At 36.5% G+C, this 11868-nt stretch overlaps 3 protein-coding genes across 4 annotated transcripts; 1 reads left to right on the top strand and 2 right to left on the bottom strand.

Moving 5' to 3' along the window:
• Positions 1–375: 375 nt before the first annotated feature.
• Positions 376–1420, bottom strand: LOC136253392 (uncharacterized). 2 transcript variants are annotated; one of them, XR_010700112.1, is made up of 3 exons: positions 1106–1420; positions 898–1049; positions 376–852 (listed from the first exon to the last, which is right to left on the bottom strand). XR_010700112.1 is itself a non-coding variant. In XM_066046045.1 (2 exons), exons 1-2 carry the CDS (start codon positions 1069–1071, stop codon positions 463–465), a joined length of 564 nt encoding a protein of 187 aa, XP_065902117.1. In that variant the 5' UTR covers positions 1072–1129; the 3' UTR covers positions 376–462. The 2 variants fall into 2 exon arrangements, 1 of the variants encoding a protein (XP_065902117.1); XM_066046045.1 differs by having other exon boundaries at positions 898–1129.
• Positions 1421–1603: 183 nt separating this feature from the next.
• On the top strand, positions 1604–6106 carry LOC136253391 (uncharacterized). The gene is made up of 6 exons (XM_066046044.1): positions 1604–1861; positions 1916–2351; positions 2415–2494; positions 2969–3173; positions 3679–3967; positions 4635–6106. Exons 4-6 carry the CDS (start codon positions 3038–3040, stop codon positions 5359–5361), a joined length of 1152 nt encoding a protein of 383 aa, XP_065902116.1. The 5' UTR covers positions 1604–1861; positions 1916–2351; positions 2415–2494; positions 2969–3037; the 3' UTR covers positions 5362–6106.
• Positions 6107–10546: 4440 nt separating this feature from the next.
• Positions 10547–11641, bottom strand: LOC136252928 (uncharacterized). Its single transcript, XM_066045513.1, has 3 exons — positions 11299–11641; positions 11003–11209; positions 10547–10948 (listed from the first exon to the last, which is right to left on the bottom strand). Exons 1-3 carry the CDS (start codon positions 11584–11586, stop codon positions 10667–10669), a joined length of 777 nt encoding a protein of 258 aa, XP_065901585.1. The 5' UTR covers positions 11587–11641; the 3' UTR covers positions 10547–10666.
• Positions 11642–11868: the final 227 nt, after the last annotated feature.

Raw genomic sequence — 11868 nt, 5'->3', positions numbered from 1 at the left:
TTTGATAATGTCAAAGTTTCCAAAGCCGGCAACTTTTGAATTGCATAGCATACTTCTAGGCAACCACATAAAATGATGCCTAAAAGTATCCAAATTTACTAAAAGTTTCTGTAACTTTATATAGCACATCATGACAGGATCGATTGTGGGATTTAGTTTAAAAATTTCTCAGAAAATTGCCGTATTTGGAAACTGTTGGATGGCACTATTTGCCACTTTTGGCAACTTTCGGATTGTAGCTAGTGTTATCCAGTTTTGGAAACTTTTGGATTTTTCCAGTTTTGACAACTTTTGCATGAATATTTACTGTCACTATATAGTTGGTAACTCTAAAGTTAACATTCAATTATTGTATCTTGCCGGGTATATGTTCAGAATACTTCAGTCAAGAGAAAATTCTAACAATAATTACATACACAGCAAAGCAGTAACTAATATAGTGTTCATTAGTAGCTAGTACCCTTATGTACGGCCATATGGTTTGCGCTTTCTTTGCTGTCTCCATGGTCTTCGCACTGCCAATGGAGTGAAAAGCAATTGATGCTGGGATTGCTGTTGATCTCCTGTCTTTGGTGGCATGTTCTTTTCATGATCAAACAAAGCACCAGCATCTTCTGTATTTTTTGGCAGGGGAGACATAGTCTTTTCTCGTTCAAACTCTTTAAACAAAGCAGTAAAGTCTTCTGTATCTTGTGGCAGAGATGATGCAGTCTTTTCTTGTTCAAATTCTGTGAGCAAAGAAGCAACAGTTTCTGTATCATCGTGATCAGGCAAGTGTGACAAAGTTATTCCCTCTTCCGGTGCAGCTCCTTCTATATTTTGTGGCACGAGTAATGGATCTGCATTTTGTTCCTGTTTAAATCCTTAAAGTACAGAAATATTAATTTATTTTCTTACCTCATTTCCTTCCGTAGATTGCTCAGTAGCATCATCTTTGTCTTCGTATATTTGTTGGAATCCAGAAGAGTGATTTTCATTAAGCAGTGATTCATTTCCAAATTTCTTATAGATGACTTCCAATACTGTCTTCAGACACTGTGACCATTTTCCTGCAGAGAAATATTTAGACATCAAAGTAATAATACATTATGTATACAGCGTATACCTTTCAGTTGTGGTGGTGTTTCACGTGGATGCACAAATAGTATTGCATCAGGCCACCATTCAGGCTTATTTCCTTTCTAATCTATTGCTAAATCTTTGCCTATTCCAGTTAAAATGGAACAAAGAGTTCTGCCATTCATGTCACCAATTGGCTGGGGCAATTCAGGTAGAATGAGTTTTGGTGATACATTTTCTTGTGGCTCAAGCTTTAATTTTCCAGAAATTCATCTCACAATGCTACAAAGCCGATCATCTCCAACAACACATAGTCCTCCAGTCCATGGTGTAGCATATTCAAATAAACTTGGTACTCCATAGTCCTTGAGATCTGATATCTTCTTGGTGATGAGTTCAACTCTTCTCTTGATATCTCTAGTTATCATTTTTCTGTCAGCCATGTTATAATCAGGTTGGTTGTATAAATTCTGCCTTCTTTATAATATAGTGACTGAAATCTCTCAAAGGATCCTTGAAGTGAAAACTCTCAGTATAATAGACACTTCACAATAATATCTCTCACAAGATCAAATGATGACTTTATTAACACTGTACATAGTGTGGCTTCATGTGTTCCTTTGAAGTGCAACTGCAGCTTTTATGGTTTAAAATTCAATAAAACAGTTCAGTTATCTCAGCAAACTTTTTCTTCTACATGTTTGCAATGCAGATAGGTCGAAGCTACCAGATAAGAAAGACTTCAGTGGCTAAACCATTGTCAAAGCCAAAACCTAAAGTATCTAGTACTGTAAATGAAAAGGTTAGTATATATTAGTGATGATATGAAAATAATTATATTAGCTATGCTTTGCAGATCTGTTCACTACCTAGAGATGTGGTTTATTTCCAAGCTATACAACATTCTGGAAAGTACATGCCATTAAGTAATAATTGGTATGCAATTGCAGATTGCTCTGAAAATGGACAACTCAAGCCTGAGTATTGCTTGATCAAAAAATTATATTTCTATGCTAGTGAATCAATGCCACAGCCTTGCTTTGTTTTTACCTGTTCATGCAAGAACTCATTGGCACAAGCAAATCGGTTGATATCTATTTCTTCAGTCATATCAGAAGATTCAAGCACATTCAAATCAAGAGAAGAAGCACAATACTGTATTCACCGTGTAACACTTTCTAAGTTACATCGCTACGAAAACCCACATTCATCTCCAATTGAACAACAAGATGATGAGTCAGAACAAGTAGCCGTGTTGAGCTTTGATCCGCTTTGCATTGCTGTTATCACAGGTATAATCAAAATCTGTTAATGTGCTGCTGATATAGTTTTTTTCACATTAATTGCAAGTACAGGACTGATAATGCAGCATAAAAGAGATACCACTCTCTAAAGATGCACATCATGTACCAGCCGTCAATGTAACCACTTAAAGGTATGTACAATAGCTTTTAACAGTTGTAGTGTATGTATTAAACTGCATTAGCCCAATGCAAGAATATTACACAATGTTCATGCTTCAATAATTTTAATGGATCCCTACTTCCTTTTTGTGCAGCTACTGTACAACCTAAATAATACTTGATAGTAAAATTTTGCACTGATTTTGCAGTTTATTCCTGACAGTAAAAATTAAACCTGGCCTCAAATAAATTTTAATAGCCATTTTAGTTTCTGTTTGCTATATATAGTAGGATGACATTCACTGATAAGGCACCTAATATATCTAGTGCCTGTTTAACTGAATTATAAGTCCTTGGGCCACAAAAAAAATCCCTCAAACATTTTTGAAGAACACCTGACTAGCCAGTACTCAAAAATATTTAGGCTATGTATGGTACATGGTACGCATGGATATTTGGGCAAGCTGTGCGCCATCATTTAACCCATGACCAATGTTCCTGTCTAGATTTTTGAAGAATGGTGCATTCAATCTGAATTCACTCCTGACCCTGACACCGAAACTAGCAATGCACATATGCAAGAGTTACCATCAGGAGTATCATGGATGAAAGTTTCCTATCCACTTTCTGAAAACCTGAGGAAACATGTAGCTGCTCATGAAGAAGAAAAGTGGCAATTTCCAATTCATTTAATACCCTCAGTTAAACCTGGTTAGTCAGTATAGAGCTATGCACACTGAGTACATGTAGTCATACATAACACATTATGTACAGCTCAATACTCATTGAAGTAGTATCAAACACACTAGTTGTACGGAGGTAGGTTCACGGTAAGTTGGAGGTAAGCTACATAGGGTTGGAAGCCACACACTGGCCAGGCCAACTCTAGCTTGTCTTAAGCTTACCATAAACTTACCCTCATACAGACAGTGAAAGAGTGTTGTAACAGGAAGCCATTAGAGTTGGATCAGCTTTGGTTTCTTCTTTACTTTGCTTATAATACTTAGGTCACATTTATAAAGTCAAAATAAGGTTAGGTAGTTGGTAGCACCATGGCAAAGTGGTCACAACAATGGACTAGAGAGTATACCTGTGCATGTTCAATCTCTGGTTTCACTTTTTTTTCCATTTTATGTTTTATAAGTTTGCACCTTTCCAACACTCCAGCCACATCCTTTAATACGTACATATATACTATCATCATTTTAATTTATAGATGATTTCTGTAAACATGGAAACCCTTGGAATGATGATGATCCAGTCCAAAACAAATGGATTGCTGGAACAAATGTTGTAATTTATAAGGAAAGTTGTGCTATTCACGACAAGACTAGGAAGGTATACTACAGGCCTGCCATTGGAGACTGCAGTTGCCAATTACATTATGACGGGCAAGATCATTTGCTCTTTAATTTGGATAACAGCAAGCTCTTTTATTATGGAGTACTTTTCCAGTATTTACATCTGATGCTTGAAGGAAGAAATCCCCTCATAGCTTTTCAAAGGTTTGTACTTAAAGTATACATACGAAAAATGATTTTGGTGTATTGTGCATACTGTGTTAGGAACACCGTAACTTTACAGGTGTAAATAATATAAAGGGACATGTATATATGTATTTATTCGTTCTGGATACCTAAAATACAATTATAACTGTATGTGTTGTGCTGCTAAACATTGCTTGTAGTACTTAATATAAGGTCTGAGGCCTTGGTGCACACTGACAGGATGCAATGATAGCTTTGCAGTAAAATTTTGGGTGTTTTGTACTCATTCAGTACTTCCCTATTTCCTAAAATCCCTTTGGGTACACTGTATCTAACCTCATGAAAATTGGTCGATAATGGTGGGAAACTTGCACAAAATAGCATAACAAATATTTTAAATCATCATCACTCACAGGGTGCTTGAAAGTTGCAAGAAAACTTTTGTAGGCTTAGAGAGAACTATATGCACAGTCGCACTATAGCTGTACTTACACAAGAGGGAAAAATTTTCTTATACAGTAAGGATTTTATGAAATCAAAATAATTTATACATAATTAATCAAATTCTGCACAAAAACTGCAACAGGAAGATAAGGTTTTGTTTATTGTATTCCGTGTTTTGACTAATGTGCTAGGATTTACAGATATAATTATGTGTTTACAGTTATTATATATGTTATGATAGGAGTCTTCAAAGAACATACATGTGCTTAGGAGAGCAAATAGCACCTTCCATATACTTTTTACGCAAGGCGTGGTATGCATTTAGCCGACTAATAGATATACCATTTGAAGAATGCTTTATCTGTCCAACATGTGGACCATCTCCTAATGTTATAATGTGTGATGGGACAATGGTTGGAATGCGTAAAGATCTTTTACCATTTAAGCACAATAATCAGCCTCAGGAAGACCCAGTGTTTCCTGTGATCAAAGGAAGTGCACATGTTGACAGGGTTCTGATCAAAAGTAAAAGAGCACGTGACATGTTATTGAAATATTCTGGATACAGAAGAGACAGGAAACCTATTGCTTGTCCTCAAATGGTTACAATAAAAGAATTTGATCAACTTGTCAAATTGCTTCGGTCAGATGGTTTCTCATCACTTGCTCAACTGTTAGACAAATTGGAAAAGAACTATCATGAAAGAACAGCACCAAAACCATACAGGAAATTTTTTCTGAAATTGCAAGAAATACGCCAGCTTGTGGAATGGTGCAAATTGCTGGTTGTAAGCAAACTTGCAGCACACTCCATGCAATCACTAAGAAATCCATTGACATATTTTCACCTAAAAATCATCGTCTTTGGAAAGATCTCTCAGAGAAAGCACCTGTTATTACATCCTTTCTCATGTTATGCCGTAAAGATTTGGATGGGGAGATTTCTAGTGAGATACTGGATGTGTTAGGCCACATTTTGACTACCCTGCAAGTTCCATTTAAACTTCATCCACCAGATCCAAGTTATTATCCTCAGCCTGACCCCACAAATTGTCTCAGTTACTTTCCAAGCTTACCACAGTTACATGGAAATGCTGCATATGAGAAAGATAAGTCACGAACAGCACCAGAAACAGATAAATGCCGTAAACGGAGAGCTTAAGCCATCCTACTCTTACACCTGGAATTTTTACTGTCTATTGTCCTCATTCTGTATGCTATGGATTTGAAATGTTGACAGAATGTGAGTCTCCACGTCATCCATTTCAAATCTTCAAAACTCGTTTTTCAAAGCCACCTGGAATGATTATATATGACAATGCATGCAGTCTCCATCAGTACTGCCTTAACAGAGAGCCCATATTCTTCCAAAATACAACTTTTTATGTAGATCGTTTTCACTGGAGGGGACACATTGGATGTTCTTTTGGTTACTGTTTAGATGAATACTGCACTATGGATATAAAATCGATCAATTCACAAGTTAATGAACAAGCAAATCCTGGTCTGCAACGGATAAAAGGACAGCTTGCATACATGAATTATTCAAACTTCATTTTTCATTTAAAATTGTTTCTTGCTATCAAGAACATGGACATCTGTATCAAGCAGAAACTTTGACTGTAAAGCTCATTTAAGTTCACTGCATTAGATGTATGTACAGATCTAGTAGTGATAGAAGTTTTAAGCAAAGCACGTATTAATAATAACATTCAGAAATCATTGATACTACAAGTTACAGAAAAAATGCAGTAGTAAGATCTCTGAAATCCACCACAAATAATCAGTTATTGTAACCTAAAATTATCGCTTATGTCAACCAGCATCTTGGCACTCCCAGAAACTGCTATTTAATTTTGGGAACTATAGATTTCACAAAATTGGCAATTTTGACTATGGTTTCATAAACCGCAACCTCTTGGCAGTGTATAAGTTGCCACTTTCGGGTTTCATAAAACAGCCACAATCATCCTTTTTTAAAACAAGCATTTCACAAAATAGCCATTTTTGGCTGTTTGTAGACAGTGTAAAAGTTGCCAAATTTGGCTCAAATAATTGCCATTTTTGGCAATTTTTGGGCAGTCTTAAAGTTGCCAAATCCGGCTCTGTAACATACCTGAGTTAGCACCAGGTCCACTTTTATATGGAGGAATAAAAGTGACATTTTAATCCTTGACCTTTTACGTGGGTGTAGTCATCAGTGTTGTCATAATGGGGGGTTGCTTCACATTGAGCTCAGGTGCAGGTATATGCACAATTCACAGAATAACCATAATGAAGTATGTATGAAAACATACAAAGAATCACAGCCATAATAAGACTCAATCATTTTGTGATGAAAATTGAGATAGTTGTTGCTTTATTAATGCAATGTCACAAAAGAGTGATTTTACCATGTGTGGCCTTCAGGCTCTAATACTTAATCATCTGATGTACAGTGCATGCACTGTAGTGTATACATGCTCACTCAGTGCAAGCATTTTCAACAACATCACTATATGTGAACTATGTATTACAGTACAAAGCTGTATTGTTATAATTCTCTCATTGTTGCAAACCCTGGATTCTTTATATCCAACAGTTGACATACGTAACACTTGGCCCCCACAATGTGGTCTTTTAAACACATGAGCGCACTGTGATGACTTAAGGTTTGTTTCTTTTGTTCTATACTGTATAATATTTAGTAAGAATTAAATGTTTGGGTCTGGAATCGATTGTAGCTTTACAAAATGTCATGTTTTTAATTTTGCAGGGTATCTTAGAGTGAATAGATATATGTACATGTCTTAATCAGTTATATATAGTTTTATGGTTACTCAAACTTGTTAGTTAAAAGCATTTCAGTGTACTGTGAAGTGACTTTTCATAGTATGGAAAAAATCATGGTTATAAATAAGCAAGATAATAGTGTTGACAAGGAAACTGATGAGTTGTTGGCGTGGAATGTTCAATGGTGTCACAGCAGCAGTGCCGAACAGGTGTAGCAATAAACCTGTTTGAAGACACAGCTTGAGTGATTGTCACTGAAGCATGCTAAAATGGAACAGATGTGTGCTAAATAGAATTTCTGTGATATTACTGGATTCTCCTTTCATCCTGACAAATGTAGCTGCAATGTTAAACTGTACCTCCCATGCAAAACCAAGGCTTGCTTATAAAATATATGGAGTGGTTAAATCAGGTCATGGGCCATTCAAGGCTAAAATGAACAGCACAGGTATTTAACACCTCTGAGTAGTAGAGCCACAGCCATTTCCTTGTTGGCCTGAGTTCCATTTGGGCCCCAGACTGCCGGGATTGCTACTGGGCTTGGTAGAAGCAGCAAGTAAAAGAGGACCACTGGCTCATTATGACAGTGTGTATTCCATGTAGCTTTGTTCTTATGTATATTGCAATGTAGAATTATGTGTATGTTAATAAAAATTTAGGGGTTAGCCTATATTGGCCAATAATCATTTATCGCTGATTGTTTACACCGTTTACTGTGCTTAGCTAGTCTTTAACCCTAAGGTTTGGCATTGTCGCAATAGTTAATTACGCTAACATAGTAACTCTACAATTACTACTAAGAAATATTTACCCAAGCAAAAATGTACTAAATATAAATTTTACACTAGTTGCAGCATTCTATTCAACTCACAGTGTGGATAATTTTAAATCTATAATATAGTAAGAAGTTCATTGTGAGCCATGAAACCTAGATTGCTTCTGTTTTCCTATAATCCTAATAGAATACACACCTAAACATCACCTTGTAACTACCCAAACCATAAAAAGCCTTGGAATGTAGGCCTACTGGTAAATATTAAGTCTACAGTTACCAAAAAGTAACTAATCTTAACTAACTAATGATCATCTCATTATAAACAAGGGTAGTGTTTCATAATAGATCTAAGATTGAGGTATGGCATGATACAGGACAAGGTGTAGAAAATGTTATGGTAAACACTGCTCACTCATGGTTAGCCTTAGTATAATACCTGTTGCATACCTGTGTTTATTTACCCTTGTGTATACTCATGTTTTACCCATGTTTACCAGTGTTTACCCATGTTTACCTGTGTTTATCCATGTTTACCTGTGTTTACCCATGTTTACCTGTGTTTACCCATATTTACCTGTGTTTATCCATGTTTACCTGTGTTTACCGATGTTTACCTATGAGTATTCATGTGCTTACCAAGTTTACTTATGTTCACCCATATTCTTGTTTACCATGTTTACCCAGTTGTACAAAACGTTCTTCTACCGGGGTAAACAAAGGTAGTAGTGCACAAATCATAATCATATAGATTTATGTAACCATGTTTACCTTGTTTACCCAGAAAATATTAATGTAGTTAAAATTTTGGTCCCATATCATGCCACATATGGTAAAAAAAGGTGCAGCCCCCAAAAGGCCATGGTGAAAAAAGATGTGAAATCCAAGGTGGCAGCCAAGAAATGGCTGTGATGGTAGGTTAATGGTTAAATTTTAATAACGACAATTCAGGTGAATTTGGTGCCAAGGCGAAGCGTCACAAAATTCACCTGAATTGTCGTTATTAAAATTTAACCATTAACCTACTATCACAGCCATTTCTTGGAAACGGTTGGAGCGATTTCCTTCCAATTTGAAATGTAGACTCCCATGGCTGGCGGGCAACTCTGTAGAAAATTTGGTTCTAATCGGATAAGGGATCACCGAGTTACAAAGGTGTGAAAATGACGTTTTCTTTCTTTTTGTCAATATACTCACGGTGTGGCGCGCCGGCTTCTTGGGCCGCACGACACACTACCGTGTGTCTTGATCCCACAATCACAGGTTGTTTGGCAGAATTCAATCCCACAATCACAGCTTGCTTGATTCCCTATATATATAAGAGAAGAGGATAACAGTATAACATCAAAGAAATCTGATGATTTCTGGATATAGTGTGCACTCCTATTAGGTGTGCAATGCCTCAAGTTAACGAGATATACGCACTGGTGGCAGTGTGTATATCTCGTTAAGGCAGTGTGTAACTAGACATATGCACTGCCTTAATGAGATATACCATTAATGAGATATACACACTGGTAGCAGTGAGTATATCTCGTTAACATTTTGAGTCAGTGTGATATGTGATATAATATGCACTGGCTTTCCTTTGGTCTGAGGTGTGAAAGTGGTACATATATCATTGGCTTTCCTTTGATCTGAGGTGTGAAAGTGGTACATATATATGTACCACTTTTACATCTCAGATCATATATATGTACCACTTTCACACCTCAGATCAAAGGAAAGCCAATTATAAGGAAAGTCAGTTATCATTGGCTTTCCTTTGATCTGAGGTGTGAAAGTGGTACATATATATGATCTGAGGTGTGAAAGTGGTACATATATATACATACCACTTTCACACCTCAGATCAAAAGAAAGCCAGTGCACATATATCACATATTGCACTGACTCAAAATGGTAGCAGTGCATATATCTCGTTACACACTGCCTTAACAAGATATATGCACTACCACCAGTGCGTATATTGTTAACTCGAGACATTTCACACTTAAATAGGAGTACACAATAAAATCATCAGAGTTATACTGTTATTGTCTTCTCTTATATAGGGATTAAAGCAAGCTGTGATATTGGGATTGAATTTTGCCAAAAACCTGTAATTGTGGAATTCAATTTTAACACATCAACAGTAGTTGTATTTTTTTAACTTTTGTAAATTAATGTAGTAATTAAAGAAACATAATAAACATTAGTCTCTTAAAATTACTATTTTAGCAAAAGCAAAATAAAAATACTGTTTGATGTATTAAAATTTAATCCCACAATTACAGCTTATTTGGCAACATTCCATCCCACAATCACAGCTTACTTGGTTCCTTATATTACAGAAGGGCATAACAACTAAAGGTTTTGCCAATAAGGTAAGTCTGCATGCTAAAGTAGAACATATTAGTTATATGTGGTATAACGGTATCTATTACATATAATTTCGTATCACTGAACTGGTTGGGCATCAAAGCCATGAGCAAACTGTATTCCCATGATAATGCCCAGACAATAACAAGATATGCTTAGGCAGTATTAAATCCTGAGTGGCATGTTTGTACCCACACTGAAGTGGTATATGTGATTGTTACCCATATCCAGTTGTATCAAAATTATAATTGAGTTTAAGCAAATTTATTTTATACTTTTCATACAAATTTGTACAATTACAATAATATTATGTAAGTGTACACAACATCTAAATAGCTACAGTTGGTAAAGTTCAGAATGTTTGAGATTTATGATAAAGGTCCGGGATTAGCATCATTACGGGCTCCAGGTGGTGGTGGACCACAAACTTGCCAATTACAGTCTAAAAGGCTAGTCTCAGAAGGATTGGCGTCCGACATATGAACACCACGGCCACGGTAATCTTGCAACCGAAATGTGCTTGCTTGTAATGTTCTCAGCGTACAATACAGAGGAGGACTATGGAGTGTGTAGTAGTTGAACCAAGCATTAAATATTAGTATATACTCATTAATGGAGAACGTTGGACAATATGGCCGTGCTAGAAACCTCTGTGAAAAGAAAAGTGTAGTTAGTAAATGTATGAAAGGTGTGTGTATGCTTACATTGATTGTCTCAAGATGGTAGATTGCTTGTGAGATTTGGCATACAAGGTGCCTTATATGCACATCATTATAATTAGAATTTAGTTGTATGTTGTATAGCATTGCCCAGAGATGTGTGACATCTGTACACATCGGTGAACTTAGTTGGTCGTAACGTTGCTGGAGTGCTGGCGGAAGAGGATTGTATATTATTCTACATGGTCTTACCTACAGTAAAACATGAATTTTATTAATACACAGTTCACATCAGCCAAGGAGCATCTGTTACCCAAACTTTGTATGGTGGATGAACTTACGGGCATCATATGAACTTTCTCTTGAGCTCTTAGAAATATGCTACGCAGACGACAACGATAATGAGTGAAGTGATAATTTCTGGCACCCTGCATTGCTTCAATATACTCAGTCACAGCAGAGGAGGTGGATCCTTTGGAAATCTCATGAAAAGGCTCTTCATCCTTCACAGACTCTTCATCCTCCACAGGATCTTCATCCTCCACATCATTAGGAGCAGCACTACCAAATTGCATCTGACAACTGATGACGATCAGAAAATATCCAATGAGCACTGGGAGAAGTTTCATCGCAATTAAATCTTTGAAGATGTTTGACTTTGAACAGCAAAGTTGATTTGAGGATGGCTGCGTCTGTCGATCTTTTATACAAAGTGTGTCCTTTGAAATTTGTGGGTTCAAGGAGTTTATGTCATCATTCAAAGTGACCCATGTTATTATTTACTGCAAACACTTAACAAGATTAAATACGGTGCAGCTCAACTATAACTTCACACACACATGGTATCCCACGCATGATAACACGCGTGGTATCCCACGCATGATAACACGCGTGATTTCGCGTGGAATTAC

Source organism: Dysidea avara, chromosome 4 (assembly GCF_963678975.1).
Source record: "Dysidea avara chromosome 4, odDysAvar1.4, whole genome shotgun sequence".
In the NCBI taxonomy this organism is placed as follows: domain Eukaryota; kingdom Metazoa; phylum Porifera; class Demospongiae; order Dictyoceratida; family Dysideidae; genus Dysidea; species Dysidea avara.
Note: the sequence above shows the minus strand (reverse complement) of the source record. Positions and strands in the feature narration are given on the sequence as shown.

What these genes read in the sequence shown, in the direction of transcription:
- LOC136253392 (XM_066046045.1), bottom strand. Translation starts at nt 1,071, where the DNA reads ATGTCTAAATATTTCTCTGCAGGAAAATGGTCACAGTGTCTGAAGACA. An exon ending in AATCTACGGAAGGAAATGAG is followed by an intron (nt 853 to 897) that starts GTAAGAAAATAA and finishes GGATTTAAACAG; the next exon opens with GAACAAAATGCAGATCCATT.
- LOC136253391 (XM_066046044.1), top strand. Translation starts at nt 3,038, where the DNA reads ATGCAAGAGTTACCATCAGGAGTATCATGGATGAAAGTTTCCTATCCA. An exon ending in AATACCCTCAGTTAAACCTG is followed by an intron (nt 3,174 to 3,678) that starts GTTAGTCAGTAT and finishes TTTAATTTATAG; the next exon opens with ATGATTTCTGTAAACATGGA. An exon ending in CCCCTCATAGCTTTTCAAAG is followed by an intron (nt 3,968 to 4,634) that starts GTTTGTACTTAA and finishes ATGTTATGATAG; the next exon opens with GAGTCTTCAAAGAACATACA.
- LOC136252928 (XM_066045513.1), bottom strand. Translation starts at nt 11,586, where the DNA reads ATGAAACTTCTCCCAGTGCTCATTGGATATTTTCTGATCGTCATCAGT. An exon ending in AGAAAGTTCATATGATGCCC is followed by an intron (nt 11,210 to 11,298) that starts GTAAGTTCATCC and finishes GTTTTACTGTAG; the next exon opens with GTAAGACCATGTAGAATAAT. An exon ending in ACCATCTTGAGACAATCAAT is followed by an intron (nt 10,949 to 11,002) that starts GTAAGCATACAC and finishes TTCTTTTCACAG; the next exon opens with AGGTTTCTAGCACGGCCATA.